Source organism: Mesoplodon bidens, assembly GCF_964165515.1.
Source record: "Mesoplodon bidens genome assembly, chromosome: 9".
Lineage (NCBI taxonomy): Eukaryota > Metazoa > Chordata > Mammalia > Artiodactyla > Ziphiidae > Mesoplodon > Mesoplodon bidens.
In genome coordinates, this window is record NC_138166.1 from 35,401,936 (window position 1) to 35,422,932 (window position 20,997).

The 20,997-nt window shown below is 34.5% G+C and overlaps 1 protein-coding gene across 10 annotated transcripts in view; it reads right to left on the minus strand.

The window, feature by feature from the left end:
• The window catches only part of HDAC9 (histone deacetylase 9), a 582,852-nt gene that overhangs the window by 375,040 nt on the left and 186,815 nt on the right, over positions 1 to 20,997 (minus strand). For 9 of the 10 annotated variants that reach the window (XM_081243376.1, XM_081243378.1, XM_081243384.1 and 6 more), the window contains one exon: positions 14,888 to 17,513. In XM_081243376.1, the coding sequence (XP_081099502.1) occupies positions 17,199 to 17,513 (315 nt within the window). In that variant the 3' untranslated portion in view covers positions 14,888 to 17,198. Of the gene's footprint in view, positions 1 to 14,887; positions 17,514 to 20,997 lie in introns of those variants that run through there. The other variant, XM_081243377.1, reaches the window with a different exon arrangement.

Below are 20,997 nucleotides of genomic sequence, written 5' to 3' on the forward strand. Positions count from 1 at the left end.
ATCTGAAAATAGATACAATATTGAATATTTAAGTACAATTACATTGAAGAACTGATCATGAAAAGCATTAGAAGATAAAAAGCACAGCTTTCACTTTGTTGTTGAAGTTTTCTTGCCCTTAAACAAAACTCAAAATCTATGTAGCTCATAATATGGGACCCATATTAACTATGAGGCCATTATAAATGTCTGTATTGTAAATGTAAATTATGTTGTAAGAATCATGTTGGTTAAGAGGATTTACCTATTGAGGTTTTAATTCCCTTTTTCTTTACCACTTAACTTTTTTAAATTAAAAAATGATCAAAGGTAAAGATTTTATTTGCAAATTCTATCAAAGTGAAATCTGCAATAAACTTTCTCAAAAATTCCTCATCTACTCAAATGTAATAGATCTATTAGCTTTAGAACAAAGATATTTCCTTAGAGACTGACTGTCATGTATTCAGTATACGTCCTAAGCATTGCTCCAAAGGCCAAGCAATGTCAGAGGGTAGGTAGGGGCTATACCTTGACACCTAGGATAGTAGTCCACCCTGACTAAATGCTCAGTGTAATTGAACTGACTCTTTCAGTGCATTATTAAGCATGCAAATCCTCTTGAAGTTCTGAACTGTGCATGTATCTAAATTAATTAATAATCTCAAATCTGGGACACCTAATTTTAAAATGTGGATATTCAGATATGTTTATTACCTTGGACAAGTCACTTTGACTCATGGAAGTTGCTGTTAATTCAGCTGGGAATTTAGGCAAAAGTCCTCATTGCAAATCAGTTGCAGAATGTAATTTTTATTCTTCTGTTTCTTTTCAAATATTCTTCACTAATTTTAAAGCTTGAAAAATATTAGGAATAGTGACTTAAATATAATTAAAGATAATTGTTAAAATTTGAACGCATCAATTAAAGAAATTAAAAATATCTTTGACCTTGAAAGAAAGACTAAAATATTGGGAACAAGTCTTGAAGTAATTGAATGTTTTAACCACTGTCCTTTCTGTGAAGCCAAAACTAAACTGAAATATTCTCGTTCAAAATATCAAATGAAATATTTTCTTCTTCAACAACAAATTCACAATGAAAGATTTAGAGATTTTGCAAGATGAAAAAAATCACATTAAATATATTCATGAACAAAAAAAGGGAAAAAACGCTTGATTTAAAATCAATTTGTCAGCCAAGTTAGGGTTAAAATAATTCAATAATAATTGTCTTGAGTTTCTACTAACAAGGTAGTAACAAACTAACTAAAAATTTCTGATTAGAAAATGATAACATTCTCAACCCAATATTAAACCATGAAGAGCAGCAGCTCTTCTTCGTATCCTCAATATTTTTTTTCACCTTCCCAAGGCCAAAATGTCATCATTTTTTTTTAAAGAAAATCAAAGCCAAATGGTAAAAATGCAAAGATTTGGTTAAACAAACAGTCAGAATTTCAGTGGTTTTATCTGCAGCATGCGGAGCAACCAAACAAAGCCAAGATATTGTCCATCTCTTTGACAGACAAAGAGCCTCAGAGGTCCAGAGTGACATGCCCGAAGGCTGGCACGTGATTTGGCTAATTAAATTAAATAGCAGGAAACAGCTTTTCCATATGCCATGGCCTGGCCACACACAAACTGTAACAGTAAATCTTTTATACTAGTCAAGGAAAATGTAACCATTAAAAAATATACAGTATCAACACACCATCCAAGAATCAGAAGTTGCATATCCACATAAACTCCCTGGGCCTGGACTTTAACGCCAAATGCCTAAGAACTTCCTAATTCACTTTAGGAGCTATCGAAAAGCCCGTGGTAATTAAAAAGGATGAAAAAGAAACCCCCTTAAGGTTTACCAACATTTTTACTTTAGCCAATATTCTGATTGCTTTAAGGACACATTTCTATACAAAATTAAATCAAAACCTCAATACTTCTGAATCAGAGTTAAAATTAAATCTCTTGCTCATTTTCCACCAATTTTATATCCTCCCTCCCCATTACACAACTGAAATTAGGAGATCTATTGAAAAAGGAATAGAGCCTTTGGAGTCTCTTCAGAAAACTCTTCTTCCATGCTTCCCACAATTTCTCACCCAATACCATAATTTTCTCTAAGTTTGCCATTGAGTTCTAGGCTTTTGTTCAAGGCAATGATCTAATAAGATTATAGTATAATCTTTAACTATAAAAACACACTCAATTTATTGGGATTCAATATTATGCAGAAAAAAAAGAAGGGGGGGTCAGTTGGGGAAAGGGAGGCAAGGAGGGAGGGAGTGAGGGAGGGTGAAAGGGGTGGAACTAACTCTTTAAACTGAGGTTTGAAAGGTTTTTGAAACTCAGTTGGTATTATTATTTTTTAGTTGGTTTATTCTATGTAATTGTAGGATGCCAAAACTCATCTAATATACATGGGCTAGCAATGCCCATTCAAACTATGTTTGTGTATATACGCCAGAAATCGATAAGAAATTAACAATTGTTCCCTCATGTATGCCTTCAAAATTAAGAATTGAGTGTAAAGATAGCTAAAATTCAAGAAATTCAAAGCCTAAGAGAAAATAGTCAAGCCACATAGGAGAACTGACTTGACAGAAGCCAGTTAGTGACCAGCTTCTAAAGTGAAGCCAAGGCCTAAGAGTGAGCTAAAGCAGCTCTTTCCCCCTCCCCAAGATAGTTGTATTTATCTCTTCATACCTTTACTGAGTCCCATTCTCCCTTTTCCATCCTCATCCCTGCCCCAGGGCCCTAGGCTAAGATTGATAACTCCCTAGGGTCATTCATCCCTGTAAACATCTAGGACTGTTCACTAGAGGCCCAGAGTTCACCAATTAGTGAGAGAGAAAAACCAGGATTAGAGTCAAGGCTACTATAGACCTGCTCCAACAAAACTTAAAAACAAGTCTTGAAAAGGTTTAAGTGGTCAATATTGTTTAAAGAAAGACAAATTTAAATGATCTGACATCTAATGAAAATTTACTACACAGTAAATGGAGTAGGATGACAAGAACAATATTCAAGAGAAAAATTAAGCAGTAGTAGCAGACACAGAAATGGCAGAGAAAAGAATGAGCAGAAACAGACTTTAAAACAAATACATATAAATATGCTCAAGGATTTAAAAGAAAACATAAATATAATGAGGAGGTAAATGGAAAGTATATACAAGAAACAAATGAAAGTTCTAGATCTGAAGAACGCAATGTCTTAAATGAACAATTTACTGGGTGTGACTAAAAGAAGTTTATTTACCAGGAGGAAAAGATGAGTACAGCAACAGAAACTAAACAAACAAATACAGAGAGAATAAAGAATAAGAAAAAATGTACCGAGACTTAGAGACCTGTGAGACAGTGTCAAGCAGTTATCCTGGGTGTAACTGGAGTCCCAAAAGAAAGTGAGTGAAAATAATATTATAAAAAATAATGCCTGATATTTTCCAAAATTAAAAAATAATGCAAATCCACAGATACAAGCTCAGTGAACAATAGCAGGATACAAACAAAGAAAACAGCATTGAGGCAAATTATAATCAAGTTGTGGAAAACCAGTGATAACAAGAAAATCTTAAAAACAAGCAGAAGAAAAATACACTATCTGATTTCAAGACTTGCTATAAAGCAACATTAATCCAGATTCTGTGATCTTGGTGTAGAGTTAGACATATAGATATATATAGTGGAATAAAGGAAAGAGTTCAGAAGTTTGCTCACATATATATGTTCAGTTGATTTCTAAAAAAGGCATGAGAATAATTCAAAGGAACATGATAATCCTTACAAAAACTGGTGTGGAAAACTTTGGTTACCTATGTAATATAATGAATCTCAACCTTTCTTTAGTTCATACACAAAGTTGTATGGCTCTTTGCCTTACATGTAAAAACTAAACTAGAAGGAGAAAATATAAAAGCAAATCTTTCTCGGATAGGACATAAAGCACTAACCATAGAAGAAAAAATTGACAGAATGGGACATACCAAAGTTAAAACACTCTACTCTTCAAAATAAAAGACAAGCTATAGGTTTAGGTAAAAATATTTGCAACATATACATCTATAAATGGATTGTGTCCTGAATATATGTTACTCCCATACCCAATAACAAAAAGACAGATGCTCCAAGCAAAAATCATGCAACATAGCTGAATTGACAGTTTACCAAAGAAGCTCTGCAAATGGCCAATAAACACATGAAAAGATGGTCAACATCATTAGACATCAGGAAAACACAAATTAAAACCACAGTGAGAATACACTACACATCCACTAGAACATATAAAGTTAAAAAAAAATATCTGACAATATCAAGTGTTGGCAACAGGAACTCTCATACATAGCTGATGCCACTGTAAAATACCCCATCAAAAAATTCTTTGGCAGTTTTTTATAAAGCTAAACATATACTTAACATACAAATCAGTTATTCTACTCCTAGGTATTTACCCAAAAGAAATAAAGCAACTGTTTACCAAACCTTGAATATAATATTCATAGCAGCTTTATTTATAATTGTCTATACCTGGAAATAACTAAATTCCTGTCAATGAATGAACAAATCGTGTCATGTCCAAACAGTGGAACACTACTCAGCAATTTAAAAAAGACCGTATTACTGATACACACATGCATGGATGTCAGAAGCATTTTCTGACTGAAAAAAAAAATTGAAAATATCACAGACCATTTTTATATAATTCATTTACATGAAATTCTAGAAAAATCAAAATTAATGCACAGTGACAAAGAACAGATGAAGGACTGCTTGGCTGAGTGGAGAGTGGGGGTGGAGGGTTGAGTAAAAAGGAGCAAGAGAGAACTCTTTAGTGTGCTATAAATATTCTATACCTAGATCGTGGTGTACACATTTGTCAAAATTCATCAAATGTACATATATAAGTAGATTTTTGTATGTAAATTATACTTCAAAAAAAGTAGATTAAAAAACCAATATGGTTTAGGCAGTTAAAGTAACCAAAGTAAAATCTCATTTCAAAAATTTAATCCAAATTATGATGGAAAAAAATCCAGACCTTTAGAAATGGAACATTTTTTAAACCTCCAGGAAAGCCTCTTTCTGGGGGGGGGAAAAAGAACCCCAGCTTTTAAAATCTGCTTCCCTATCTAAAAGAGTATTATATTGATCTATGACAAAGGAGGCAAGGATATACAATGGAGAAAAGACAGTCTCTTCAATAAGTGGTGCTGGGAAAACTAGACAGCTACATATAAAAGAATGAAATTAGAACACTCCTTAACACCATACACAAAAATAAACTCAAAATGGATTAGAGACCTAAATGTAAGACTGGACACTATAAAACTCTTAAAGGAAAATGTAGGAAGAACACTCTTTGACATAAATCCCAGCAAGATCTTTTTGGATCCACCTCCTAGAGTAATGGAAATAAAAACAAAAATAAACAAATGGGACCTAATGAAACTTAAAAGCTTTTGCACAACATAGGAAACTCTAAACAAGATGAAAAGACAACCCTCAGAATGGGAGAAAATATTTGCAAACAAATAAATGGAAAAAGGATTAATCTCAAAAATATATAAACAGTTCATGCAGCTCAATATTAAAAAAACAAACAACCCAATCCAAAAATGGGCAGAAGACCTAAACAGACATTTCTCCAAAGGAGACATACAGATGGCCAAGCAGCACATGAAAAGCTGCTCAACATCACTAGTTATTAGAGAAATGCAAATCAAAACTACAATGAGATATCACCTCACACCAGTTAGAATGGGCATCATCAGAGAATCTACAAAAAACAAATGCTGGAGACGTTGTGGAGAAAAGGGAACCCTCTTGCACTGTTGGTGGGAATGTAAATTGATACAGCCACTATGGAGAACAGTATGGAGGTTCCTTAGAAAACTAAAAATAGAATTACCATATGACCCAGCAATCCCACTACTGGGCATATACCCAGAGAAAACCATAATTCAAAAAGACACATGCACCCCAATGTTCATTGCAGCACTATTTACAATAGCCAGGTCATGGAAGCAACCTAAATGCCCATCGATAGACGAATAGATAAAGAAGATGTGGTATATATATATACAATGGAATATTACTCAGCCATAAAAAGGAACGAAATTGGGTCATTTGTAGAGACGTGGATGGATCGAGAGACTGGCATACACAGTGAAGTAAGTCAGAAAAAGAAAAACAAATATCATACATTAATGCATAAATGTGGAACCTAGAAAAATGGTACAGATGAACTGGTTTGCAGGGCAGAAATTGAGACACAGATGTAGAGAACAAACATATGGACACCAAGGGGGGAAAGTGGCGGGGGGTGGTGGTAGTGGTGGGATGAATTGGGAGATTGGGATTGACATGTATACACTAATATGTATAAAATAGATAACTAATAAGAACCTGCTGTATAAAAAATAAATAAAATAGAATTCAAAAATTAAAGAAAAAAGAGTATTATATTGAAGTACAACTAACCACTGTACATAAAGCTGTAAGATACATAAAAATACTTAAAATGTGTATGAGGTAAAGAAAATAAAAAATAAAGGAATCAAGTTGGATATTTTCACGAGTTTGTCAGACCATTCAAGCAATAAAATAAAAATCAAATCATTTAAAATATGCACCAGAAAACTAAATGTTACATTTACTTGAATTCATAAAGTATAAATAAAGAAATAAAGGGATTTACTAGCACCACCATCATGACCAAAACATATCTAAGCTACTAAAAATATAGTGTTAAGTCATCTTTATCATGTTAAATGAAAGTAATAGAGAGAACTAATGACTATTCAAAGTTAGCAAGCAATTCACTTAAGATCAAGAAATCATTGCAGGATTTCTTGTTCCAAGATGGAATGAATTTAGCATTCAGCAAACTGGAGACAATAGAAACCCCCTCTTGCCCCCTCCCACACCAAAGGAAAATGTTATCAGAGCATTTTGTTAAAAAGCAAAGACACAGAAATTTCACTACTCTTGTTTATTTCATGCTGCCTCGAAAAAGACACAGCCCAGTGAAAATGTGAGAAGAGAATCTGTCCTGTAGGCTACTGGCAAGGAAGACTTTCAGAGTTTGGTTTCCTGGTGCTGATAATGGGGTGGGAATTAACGGTAGAGGAGAGCTGGGCATAGACAACTTATCCGAAGACCCTCCCTTGATCAATACATTTTCTTAATACACTCTTTGGCACGAAGATCATGTGGATCATTTATATCTAGAGTTGATTTAAATTTGATGAATCCTTCGTTGAAATCTGAAGAAAAAAATCTGGGGTTCTTTTTATGGGAGATAAAAGGAGATAGATTGAAAGGGGATGAGAGGAAGAAGAGAAGTCATGTACTCACAGGGTCTCCCAAAGAACAATCCAACCTGGGTATTGCCCGACGAGTCATGAAAGGGTTGCAGTTCAATCACTTAAATTCTGGACTGTTTACTTGCAGTCCTTGGGACAGGGAAGGGCAATCCAAGCAGCCTCCTGCAGGGACCTATGCTATATATTTATTGCCATTTTCTGAGTGTGCTGGGACATGGAAAAGGTGGGGAAGTATTGTTCTCTGTTTTTTTTATTTACTGAAGAGAAAGTTATGCATTACTAAAAAGTGAAACTGAGTGTGAGGTAGGTTCCAGCCAAGGAGAATAAAGTAACTAAAGTTCCAAGAAGTTCTTAGTAATGTTATTAATAGTGATATTACTAGCTTTTGCTAATTTTTACTCTGCTTCAATTTTGCTAGCACACATTGGTATTTACACAGACTAATCCATTTAAACCTCGTAACATCCTAATAAATATTACAATTGTTAATCACGTTTAACAAACCAGTAAACTGAGGCTTGGCAAAATTAAATAATTTGGAGGTGGAGTTGCTGGTAGATGAAGTTAGAGTTGGAACTCCTTCAGTCAGTCTATAGAATCAGCATTGTCACCACTAGGCAGTTACACCTATAATGCAATTTCACACATGGATCTCGAAGACAATGAGAAATGCCACTGTTCAAGTTTTTTGTATACATAGTCAAAACAACACAATTTTCAGGTTCAGAAATAGTTTTCCTTAATTAAATATGCATAAAGATGAGGTTGATTTACTAAGATTAGTACGAATCATTTTGTTTTCTTTCCAAGCTCCAACTTTCAAAAATTATATAGATTACATGGATATAGAAAAAATAATGCAGGTATACCTCATTTTGTTGTGCTTCACTTTGCTCACTTCAAAGATACTGTATTTTTTACAGATTGAAGGTTTGTGGCAACTGTGCCTCAAGCAAGTCTACTGGCGCCATTTTTTTTTGACAGCTTTATTTTTAAGTTAAGGTATGCACATTTTTTTGACATAATGCTATTGCACACTTAATAGACTATAGTGTAAACATAACTTTTACATGCACTGGGAAACCAAAAAATTCATGTGACTCACTTTATTGTGATACTTGCTTTATAGCAGTGGTCTGGAATTGAAGCCACAATATCTCTCATATGCCTGGATTATAAAGAGCCCATGAAAATTGAGATACTGTATTTTTATCTAAAAATGTGTGTCAGATATTATAATAGAATAATTATTGATATAGAATACAAATTATGAAAAATCAACTAGTAAGTTTGGTGTAATATCAAATAATAAATTCATCAAGAAAAAAATTTCCACCATTTACCCCTAGCTGAAAATGAAAATTAAACAGTAATGATTATTACTCGAGCCACCTTAAAGAAAATGTTACTAATGGAGACATTCAGCACAAGAAATAGTCCAACAAGTAAAAAATGAGTCTACATTTCACATTAGAAAACAAAAGTGAACCTGTAATCATAATAGGGAAGAAAATGTCCTTTAGCCATTAAGGAATCTGAATAAGAGAAATGTAAAACAAAAATCATTCAAATGGCATTTAATTGAGAACTTCATAGGTTCCTTGTGTGGTTCCAGGAACCCTGATATTTTCCCTAGCTTCAAAAGGCAAAAGGTAATAATGAAAGAAAAAACTACATGGTAAATTGTATGGAATTGATTCTAAGTTGATTGAATAATTCAGGCGGGTTAGAGAAATCAGAGATGGCATAAAGGAGAAAGCAAAGAAAGGTTTGAAAAAGGAAGTTAAGTGCTTTCCAGATAGTGAAAAAAGCTTGATGAAACTCATGCAATTGGAATCCCAAGTTGGAAATTTGCTTTGCATGGAAAGTGATTAAGTTAGATTGGGAGGGATAAGTGCCTGGTCAGAATATAAAGGTCAAATCATGAGGACTGAAGTTCCATGATAACATTTAGATAAAGATATTAGGAAGATATTACTGTATGTTCTGCCATAGAGAATGGGAAAGTGGTATTGGAATTTCACAGTAAGTTAACTGAATTAGTGTAAAGAGGACACTGATGTGGAAGGAAGCTCTTGCAATGATTAAAAAAAAATTGTTTTAGTATTAATTATGTTAGTGACTAGGGAAAGCAGAGCCAAAGAGAGAGTGAAGAGATATGATGGCTGGAAATCAGAAATAGGAATACCAACTGCTTATAAGAGATAAAGAGGAGATGATCAAAAGTGACTTCATGATAATCCATCCCAGAGACTAAATGGTAGTTCCAAAGACAGAAATGGAAGAGTGAGAAAAAACAGCACATTTTACAGAGGATGAACTTTTACTAACTTTGAGATGAGAGTGGAGCAATCAGTGTACTGTCTTTAAGACTGACAGTATTAATAAAGCACGTGATAGACTTTGAGTTGTCTTTAAGGTAAAAAAAGAAAGAGATCTTTAAACCTTTAAACCATTAACATGCCATAGATCTCTTCTAACACAACATTTTATACCTTTATGTTAGACTAAATTATAGCAATAGAAAGATACTGGCAAGAGCAAATACTCATTTGTTCAGATTTTATAGCCTACCTATTTCCGAAATGATGTAGTGAGATCTGTCTATTAACATGAGAGGAAGATGATCTAAAAGCAGTGTTGTACAACATTAGTGTAATGTGAGCCCCAAATGTAAGCTACATATACAATCTTAAATTTTCTAATAGCCACATTAAAGAGGTAAAAGAAAGCAAGTAAGATTAATTTTAATAATGTTATATAACATAATATATTTAAAATATACTATCTTTTAATATGTAATGAATATATGTCATCATTACTTAAGTATTAATATATTTCTATACTATGTCTTTGAAATCTGGTGTTTATTTTACACTAAAGCATATCTCAATTCATACCAGTCACATTTTAAATTCTCACTAGCTAAATGTGGCTATCAGTTTGAAAGTACAAATACACAGTTCTTTGCAGAAATTCTGTCAACAGAGGAACAAAGATCAAAGACTTGAACATAATAACTTCAACATACAATTTAAGTGCAAGGTAGACATAAGTAAAAATGAGTAACCAGGGCAGAATTTTAAAGCCACATAAATGAAGAAAAATAACTTTGATTTTAGCTTTTAAAGATCACCAGAAAAAAAAAAAAAGCATTTCTTAACGGAAAAATAAATTTAGGATTTTCCTCAGTTTATATTAGCTATATTAAACATCAAGATTGTAGCGTTTAATTGAGAAGAAAAAAAAAGAAGCACCATCAAAAGCTAGAAGGCAACAAGAGACAACACCAGGAATGATGGAAAAGCAAGACCAAAATCAACTAGGAATGAGGAAAATGAAGATGATGGATGAGCAAGTGGAGTTCATTAATCAGTAAGTTCTTATCTCTTTAAAAATAACACAAAAGCATGGAAGAATATTTAAAAATGTACATAACTCAAAACAGATCAAAGACCTAAAAGTAAGTTATAAAATTATAAAATACTTGGAAGGAAACATAGGTGCAAATCTCTGTGACATTGGATTAAGCAACATATTCATAAAAGAAAAAATAGATGAATAGACTTCAACAAAGTTAAAAATGTTTGTGCATCAAAGGACACTATCAAGAAGATGAAAAGACAACCCACGGAATGGGAGAAGATACTTGCAACTCATATAGCTGATAACGGTTTAGTATCCAGAATATATTTAAAATCTCTTACAACTCAACAGTAAAAAAGACAAACAAGCCAATTAAAAAATGGGCAAGAGACCTGAATAGACAGTTCTCTAAAGAAGATAAGCAAATGTCAGCAAATATCCAATAAATAAATGAAAAAAATGTTAAACATCATTAGTCATTAGCGAAACAGAAATCAAAACAACAGTGATCATTTCACATCCACTAGGATGGCAACAATTTAAGAAAAAAAAAAGAAAATAACAAGTGTCAGAGAAGATGTGGAGAAACTGGAACGCCTCATAGATTGCTGGTGGCAATATAAAATAGTTCAGCCACCGTGGAAAACAATTTAGCAGTTCCTCAAAACTTAAACAGAGTTACCAGATAACCCAGCAATTTCACTCCTAGCTATATACCCCAAAACACTGAAAACATGTTAAAATAAAAATCTGTACACGAATTTGCAGAGCAGCATTACTCGTAATACACAAAAAGTGAAAACCACCCAAATGTCCATCAACTGATGAATGATAAACAAAACATAGTATATTCATACAACAGAATATTATCCAGTCATAAGAAGTACTAATACACGCTGTAATGTGGACCTGAAAATATTATGCAAAGTCAAAGAAGCCAGACACAGACACATAAAAGGCCACATAATGTATGATTTCATTTATATGAAAATGTCCACAAAAGGAAAATCCATAGGAATATAAAGTAGATTAGTGGTTGCCAGGGGTTGGAGGAGTGGGGGATGAAGAGTGTCCACTTAACTGGTACAGAATTTCTTTGAGTTGATGAAAATGTTGTGGAATTAGGAAGCAGTGATGGCTGCGCATCATCGTGAATATACTAAAACCCACTGAATTGTACACTTTAAAATGGATAAAATGGTGCATTTTATGTTAAATGATTTTTATATAATAAAAAACACAAAAAGAAAAAACAACATATCACAGTAGCTCAGAAATTCTGAGGAAAAATAATTTGCCACGTCTTGGCAAACTCCATAATAGACTAGGAAATTATTCTATTAGAAGAGAGAAGCAAAATGGACAAACACTATCAAAGAAGTAATAGCAGTAAATACAGTAACCTAATACTACAACTATACTTGACCTATAATTAACATGCAGGTGAAATAGAACAATATACAAGACAGTCTTATGAAAACAATGAATCAGAGAATCCAAGAATCTTAGGTAAAAGCTATTAAAAATCAAGACATATTTTAAGAAGTGGTTTAGGGCCCTTGGCCATCTCCAGAGCACTGTTTCTGAATCAGACTCTCCCAAAGGGCTTGAAAAATGTAGATTCCTGGGCTTCTAGTCAGTACAACAGGATCAGAACCTCTGCAGGGTGTGGTCAGGAATCTCAATTGTCAACATCTTCCCTCAAGACAATTTTTATGCACCTTTCAATAGGAAAACCACTTAGGAGGTCTAGAACTCAAGACGAACATCCTTTTTTTTTACAATACTATACACAGACTATTTTATGTCAAAGTGACTATCAAGTGCATCCTTGATACGTCAAAAAAGTTTTTAAAGGCAGTGTCCTGACTGCTTAGAAACTGAAGTCTCCTCCCTTTTGCTGGGGAATGAACGTAAGGAGTGGCAAGGGAAAGCTGTGAGCTGATTGAAATCTTGTCGCTTTCACTAGCCCAAAAAGTTAATTCCAAGTGCAGTCACTGTTTCACCCCATCTCAGGACTAGCTCTGGTCAGAAAAAAAGAGACTCACAAATTTTCATGACTCTAAACAGTTGAACATAATGTACAAGAGTTAGATTGCTTATCTGTGAATTAGAATAAAAAAAAGAGTCCTGAACTCCTAACTCACAGCAATGACTGAAAGAGAAAATGGATTCAAAACAGTTTGGAAATGCTGATGGGCAAAGAGAGAGAGAACGAGAGAGAGAGGGAGCGAGACTTGGACATGTAAGAAGAACTGTTGCACAAATACAGCTCAGTGGTAGAGGCTGAGAACAAGGGCTGGTGTGGGAATGTCTGGGTTCAAACTGGAGCTAGACTGTCACTAACTGGGTGACCTTGACCTGATTTGACTTCTCTGGGCCCCAGCGCCCTCATCTCTACAATGGGACAATAATATCTACCCTGTAAGGTTGCTGTGAGGACTAATGCTTTAAAAGATGTAAAGTGCTTATAACAATACCTAGTACATTGTATATCTGCAATAGTTAAAAGTCTTTTTGTAAATCAGGATGGTCCCCCAAAGTTGCATTGTCTAAACCCTACAGTTTATAAGCCTTAAAGAAGTTACTTTAAATGAGAATAGAGACCTTTTAAAACCTAAATAGATTAGTTCTGCAAAGTCATATTCCCAATATCCTGCTTCATTTGCCGGAGTTCTTTGATTGCCTGCACACAACCACCCATTACTTTCCCTTTAAAATCCAGTTGGAGGAATGACCAATAATAAAGGGAATGGTAATCTACCTCTCAAACTCCTTCTCTAGTATCTCTAAGTCCCTGATTATAAATGCTTATAATTTGTACACCTGGATTATTTATCATTGTTCACCCATAATTATACAGCCACAATTGTATATTTACATTAGTGGGAAAAAATCACAAATTAAAAAAAATACTGTTGTCCTCCTATATATCCGTTGAGTACCGGGCTTCAAGAAAATGTTTAGTGTCTGAATTCCTTTTTAACATACTTTAGAAAAAAAGAAGTATGAAACAACATAAAAAATTCTTAAAAACTGTCTTTCTTAGAACTATGAAAAGCAGCAGTCTCCATGTCAGCAGCCACCTTCACCAGGGAGAAGGCAGCTCTTGACTATCAGAAGAGGAAATCTAATGGTTATTCATTGCAGGTCCTGGCAAAAACTATTTTTCTGAAGAAGTTTCTAATATTGATGCAGTTATCAGTCCCTGTACATCTTGGAAATCAGATACACAGTATAAAATCATTATCTAATTGATTCTTCCAACTCTTTTTTGAGGATCTCTAGTACCAAGTTAATTTTGTAATTTTACCATCCAAAGGCAATTTTCAGGAAATTATGCCTAGCATCAATGGTATTTCCACAATTCTGACCAAATTATCTACTTTACAGCATTATGGAATGATAATCCATTTCATAATACTCATAATATTAGCTCCAGAATAAGAGTAGCTTTACCTCATGTGACACTATTGAAGTTTAAAGAGAATCAAAGAATATAAAACAAATATTTTTAACCTATTGAACCAAATACACAGTAACACATTATGAAGTACTGACTAGTAAGTTTTGCTTGCAACTGACAAGAAAAGGAAAAGGAACCCTTGGATGTATATGGTCCGGTTCCCTTCACTTGAGTCAGGCTCCTTGGTCTTCACACTACTATTATAATTGTTTCCATATAAGGGGAGGTCATTTAATTACTCTTTTCTCTTTAAATTTATGTACTGTCACTTTATACTTGTAGGTCAGGTCCTTACTCTAATAGATATAACTATTATGATACACAGAAAATTATTCATTTTTATATTTTATTGAGTGCTTGATATATTCAAGGGATTATATTAACCTTTTTAAAAATAATTTTTTAAGTTAAGCAAAGTTAGGAACTGATATCTATTTATATAAAATTTTATATTTAGAAGTTGACATCAAAGATAATAACATACGAAAAAGGCCACGCAGGGAAAATAAAACTGCAACAAATTTTACATGTGTTTGCTATGTGATAATGGCTGATGTAAACAGGTTAAAGTCACTATTGCTGAATTTATTATTTTTAATGGCATTAGAAGTAACTTCTTGCAAGATCTTTATTTTCTTGTTTCAACAAAGAATGGCAATATATTTTGGTATATGAGACCTAGCGCATGAGCTTCAAATTCGATTAAATATATCAAGTTTACACAAAGCCATATGTATGAAAGGGGATCTTTTAAAAAAAACTTTATTTGAGAAAGGAAGAGACTTATAACAGAAGGCAAGAAGAGAAACATACAAACAATATATTTACAACACAAAACAAGAGATCACCTTCAAGGGTGTAAATTATAATAAATACAGTAGATTTTAAAAGAGACATTTATCAATTAGCTCTAAGATTATTTAAGTCCAGCTTTCCTTTTCACTGGTTCCAGGTAGTTTCTTGATTAAATTCAAAGACTATCAAATTCAAACAATTAACGTCCACCAACTGTACTGATGAAGCTCTCTCAAATGACATTATAAAAAATAGGTTTTTTTTGTTTGTGATTACATATCTTTGCAGTAATATTATACAAAAGCCTGCTCAGCCACATGTTCCTCCCCAAATAAAATGTATTTTAAAAGATGCACTATCCCTTTTTTATGAGACTGAAAAAAGACTTTAAAGAAAATGTATATTTATGAGATGGGAAAAATAAACAATTTTATCTTAGGAATGTCATATTTTTAATGCAAAACAACTGACAAAAAGTCATTTTAACCTGAAGGAATATACTAACCAAAATATGTTGGTAGTAGGAAGTGTTGCCTATTACAGCTATTTGTCAAAATGATCAGGACTTGCATTATATGGAAATGTTTTAAACTTTCTAACTTCTAGTTATGTTAATTTAATTTGAATGGAGACTTTTTAAAAAAGGATAATGTATCTTTAGCAGTAACCTTTTTTAAGAAATATTTTAAAATGTCACAGCAAAATGTAAACAACACGTGCCAGTAACATACAGTTGTACAAGGTCTACATTTGGCAAAACTGCTATATCTCCTTTGAAACAGGATACTACACCTTAAAATGCCTCGGATTTAGAAATATAAATATTTTAATAGAAAAAAACCTCACAAAGATTCTAGGTCAATTTGGATTATCCATATTAAAGGGGTCTTAATACAACGAATCTTTAACTAGCTTAACAAAAGTAAACCTATAAAACAAGGTAAACATATCAAAAGGGAGTATGAAGGAAATGTTCCAGTGAAAAGCTTCCTTAACAATTTCCCTACTTGTGGTGTTATTTTCTTAGACAATAAATCAATTCATAGAGTGCCCTTTAAAAACAGAGAGAGTAAAACACTATCCTCCGTTTTTTTTTCTTTCCCTACATTCCTCAGTACATGAATCACTTGGACTTCCTGTTTCCACAAGGCATTTCCTGTTCAGCCTCATAGAATCAGTTTTCTGTAGAACAGCAGGAACCTGACAAAGAACTGACTTAAATAAACAGTCTACTGTTGCCTTCAAAGTTGTTTGCATTTCATAACATCAAAGGACATAGTCCTTCTGAAGGTGCATTATGTACAAGTAGATTCTTTTGTTAAACCTAACTTTCCTAATTTTTATTTGCCAAAATAGTATGGTATATGCCATGTCATTATGGAATTATATTAAAGAGATCCTAGTGACAATGATTATCAAACATGATACACCTTCTTCTTTTAAACATGATTTTGACTTCATATCAGATAATAATCACACCATTACTATGTTTTCCACAACTGTAGATACAATACAGTATCTGATTGGACCATAATGCTGCACATTACTTCTTGCCAACATTTGCATCTGCTTCATTTGATCTTTTTCAATAAACAATGTCATCAAATAACACAGGATAAAAATGAAATGAGCAGTACTAGGTGAGACATAATGTAATATTTAAAATAGTGCTGTGCTGTACTTTGCATCTATATATTTAAAACCACCTCTATTCCTAAAATTTTCAGTTGCAATCTATACAATAACCTAGGACTACTGGCATAGTAACCAGAACATTTCACTTAACAAAAAAGAGAGAGGAAGAAAGGGCTGACTACCTTTAACAGGGTTCAAGACTGTAGTATGATACATTATGTACAACAATGTGAAAATTGAATTCTGCATATCAAAAAAATCAAGAACTAAGAGAATGTTTCATTGATCAGACTGGGAAACTATATCCAGCAGTCACTGATCTCAACAGATAAACTAAAAACAACAGTGATTTCGTTTTCCTTAGAAGTAATTGGTGGGGCAGGCTATGGGATGAATTAAAACCCTATTACTTGGTTACTGATGTAGTATAATTTTAGTGTAATAGGTATTTCCTTACCGGTAGAGTTTCAATGAAACCTTGATATCTATATAGAGATCAGTATATAGAAAGATCTATATATAGATATATCTGCATTAGAATCCTTAAACACTAAAGTCAAATCATTCAGAGATATAATCGGATAGGAAATTATATCCATTTACCAAAACCTGCAATGCATTTCATATTCAGATAATGACTTTAATTACAAATCCTGGAGCTAAATCTTTGCCTATTACCTGTTGCATAAAAGCAGCCTGCTCCCCAGATTCCATTTCCTGGATCTGAGCATCTTCATCACTGTCCACTGGTTCCTCCTTGACCTTCACAGCCCCAACTTGTCCCAATGTGTCATCCACACAAGCACTGCTGTCACTCCTAGTGCTGTTGCCACTAGAGGGCGCTCTGTCTTCCTGCATCGCCTGGTCCCCCTGAAGCTCTTCCTCCGCTTCCTCGAGGTGACTGCCTGGTTGCTTCAGTTGTTCAATAGATTTCGAAAGCAGCTAGAAGAGAGTGTTCAGGGGTTCAAAATTCAATAGTTCTTGGTGGTAACAGAGCAGCAATATACACTTTGATTTCTTAATACTCTATTTCAGTATACTCTGATGTCTAATCTCTGAACATTCGTTTCAGAATGAATTTGTATGCAACAAACTTCCTCAGTAGTACTAAATCTGAAGCAGTCCCATCAATTCCATATTGTATTGGTGTCCTAGACAGGGAGTGAAGTCTTTAGGTGGTTTTTAAAGATACATCACTCTTTTTGAAAAAAGTAAAAAACTTTTTCTATGGAAACCATGAAACTTTCACAGTCTCATTTTCCAACAAATGGCAACCACTGTAAAAGACAGAAGCACAAATGCTAAGAGTTCTTCTTGCCTATTAATTTTCCTATACCTAAATGGTCAAATGATAAAAGACCTTCATATATACTTCTAAAACATGGATATACTGATTTTGAAATCCTGAACTTTAAAAAGATGTGGAATTAAAAAAAATTGACAGCACTAAAAATGTTTTATAAACATATCCAATTGTAAATTAAATAACAGGAAAGAAACAAGGAATTCTTTTTAATTTGAAAATTGTTATTTAGATCTTTTATTTTATAAATTAAATCATACTTAATCTTCAGAAGTGTATGAATTATAATTTTAAAAAGTAATTGACAACACACCTAACTTAAACAACAGCAAAATGCCATAGTATAAAAGCTCAGTATATGGGGAAAAATTCTCAAGATGATTCCATCTCGTGTAGGCTTTTTGTTTTATTTGACAAGGACCCTATTGACTGATCATCTGCAGATCTTGAACTGTGTTTTCAAGAGTGGTTAGAATTTTCTGCTGAGTCAATGCCCATGTAAGCAACACACCAATTATTATAATGAGCAGCACGGTTAGAATACCACCACAAAAATCATGAATACAGATTTTTCTATGAAAAATTCAAATTTACCTCCCACTCACACCTAACTATGTTTTTAAAACTAAACACATACTGTAGAGTTAGAATACATAAGAACTCAAACTTTGCAGGGTGTCTTAACCTCTTAGATGTTCCTCCAATCCTCACAACCTCAAATGGCCCTGCATATGCTGACAAAGCCTTTCAATTTCACTGTAGTAGAATTATCCTGGGAGTTTTCATTCATTTGCTCAACAAATATTTACTGAGTGCCAACTATGTTCAAGACACCCTGCTAGGCACTGGGAAAACAGCCACTGCCCTGCCCTCATGGAGCTTATAGTTTAGAGTGTTAGAAAGGCACCAAATAGATACATAAATCTGTTCTTCTTTTCAAGTGTGGTAAATGAAAAAAAAAGAAACACAGGGTGTTAAAAGAAAACACACTAGTTGGTGTCAGAGGGGAAGTGTGGACTATTAAGGAAGGTTTCACTGAGGAAGGGCTATGTTTAGGCTGAGACATGAAAGATGAAGCATGGACAGGAGTCATTTTGTGTGTGTCAGGAGTGGAAATCAGGGGAGGGAGCACTTCTGGCAGAAGGCACAGTGTGTGGACTGAAAGAGGAGTCCCGTGCATTTGAGCCATTGAAAGCCCAGTGGGGTTTGAGCACAGGAAGGCAGGGAGAGAAAGCTGGAAGACGATTTTGGAGAGGGTAACACAGTTTACAATATATTTGGGTTGTGAATAAGCTTCTAGAGAAATAAAATATAACTTAGGATAAACCATATATAAGACCTAAACATCACTAATCCTAATCTAGACATGATCAAGCGAAGAGAATACATACCAATCAAAACTCATATCAAAATGAAGAAGGTAAACTTAAATATTAATTTCCTTCATGCCTACAATCTAACGTCTATTCCTGGACAGTATAAGGAGAACATTCATCCCTCCATGCTTTAAATGTTTTTAAGTACTTTTTAGGAAACTATCTGCAGGACTTTTGTACCAATCGTGAACACTTATCAGCTCTTCTTGTCTTAAATACATAATAACTTGAACACTGCTGAGATTTTGGAGGAAAGAGACAGTGTAATATTCCTGGACTCTGACTACACAATTATAAAATTCCATTTAATTGGCTAGGGAAAAAAACATCTAACACCACAGAAAACAAGCAGGGTTTTAATTGAAAAGCTCCAGTTTTAGCTGGGACACCAGGGATAAGAACATTGGGTGACAAACACCCACTCATTTTTCAGAGAGAGAGAGAGAGACAGAAAAAGAGAGAGAGAAAGAAAGAGAGAGAGACAGAGAGCTCATCAGCCAGGCCTGCAACTTTGACCTCCATCACTCACCTAGGATGACATACAAGAGCAGGTTAGAGAATTTTGTGGGGAGAAGAGATTTACTTAGAAAAAGTACTAGTCAGGTGAAGGAGGCTGCAAGAGCCCCTCAGAGAGACTATCTGCCAGAAGACTGCTGCAATTCATCTTATGGATGGATGTACTGAGTTGTAGAAAGTCCCCCTCTTGCTACCAAAGCTTTGCTGGAAAGGTTCACGGGAGCTAGTTCATCAGAGCTGATGGGTCAAGGATACCGGTGGGTCAAAGAGACGCCTCCACAAGGTGGTCAAACGATCCTGCCCATAAGAGCCTCTGTGAGGGCAAAAGAAAAAAAAAAGAAACTCTATGGGATGTGTGGCCACAGGACAGGAAATAAAGGCCATTCATGAAAGGTCAGCCAGAGAGCACATGACCAGTGTCCAGGAAGTGCCACGTCAAAAGTTCCTGCTTCCTGTGGGTGACTCTGCATCTTATCCAGCTTCTGGATGTTTGACTACAGGGAGTATTTAATAACCAAGAGGAAGTTACAGATGCCACCCGCTAAGTAAAAAGACTTTCCTGTTGCTATTTCTCTCCTCAGCTTCAGTTCCAGCATGGCCTCTCACTGCCTTGACCTCCTAACCTCCAGTGGTCTTGTCCTCCACCCTACCTCAGCTCCCAATGACCTGGTCTTCGCTGGTAACTGTACACTCTCCTAAACCTTAATTTCAAACATCATTTCTTTCTTCTGGCTCACCCTCAGAGTATTCTGGCCCCAATCATTCCTCACCTCTGGAGCGTCTTCCAAGCTACTGAGCCTACCACATCCTCACTGCCCATCACCGCCACCGCCCTCGTTCCCCGACTTCCTTCCTTGCTGGACTAGGTTCCATTCTCCATCAATAAAAATCACTCGCTTATTATCTTCAACTCCTCTGCCCCTTTCAATATGGATTTTACTGTATAAGTAAGACTTCTAACCTTGGTTAATACTAAATCCCTGCCAAACCCAAGCAGCTGAATAAGCTAAGAAACAAATAAACAAATTACAGTCATGCTGAGGGTTTTTCTTCAAATTTGTGATCATAACCCTCAAATGGACCCTCAGTCCTGCCTGGAAATCCTAGCACATTTCTCTAGTTAATTTCCTCCCACTCTTTCAATGACTATTTCAAATTACTTCCTCTCTCCTCAAACCTCTAATATCCAGACCTCTTCCTCACTCCTGCTACCTTTGCTTCTTATTTTGGT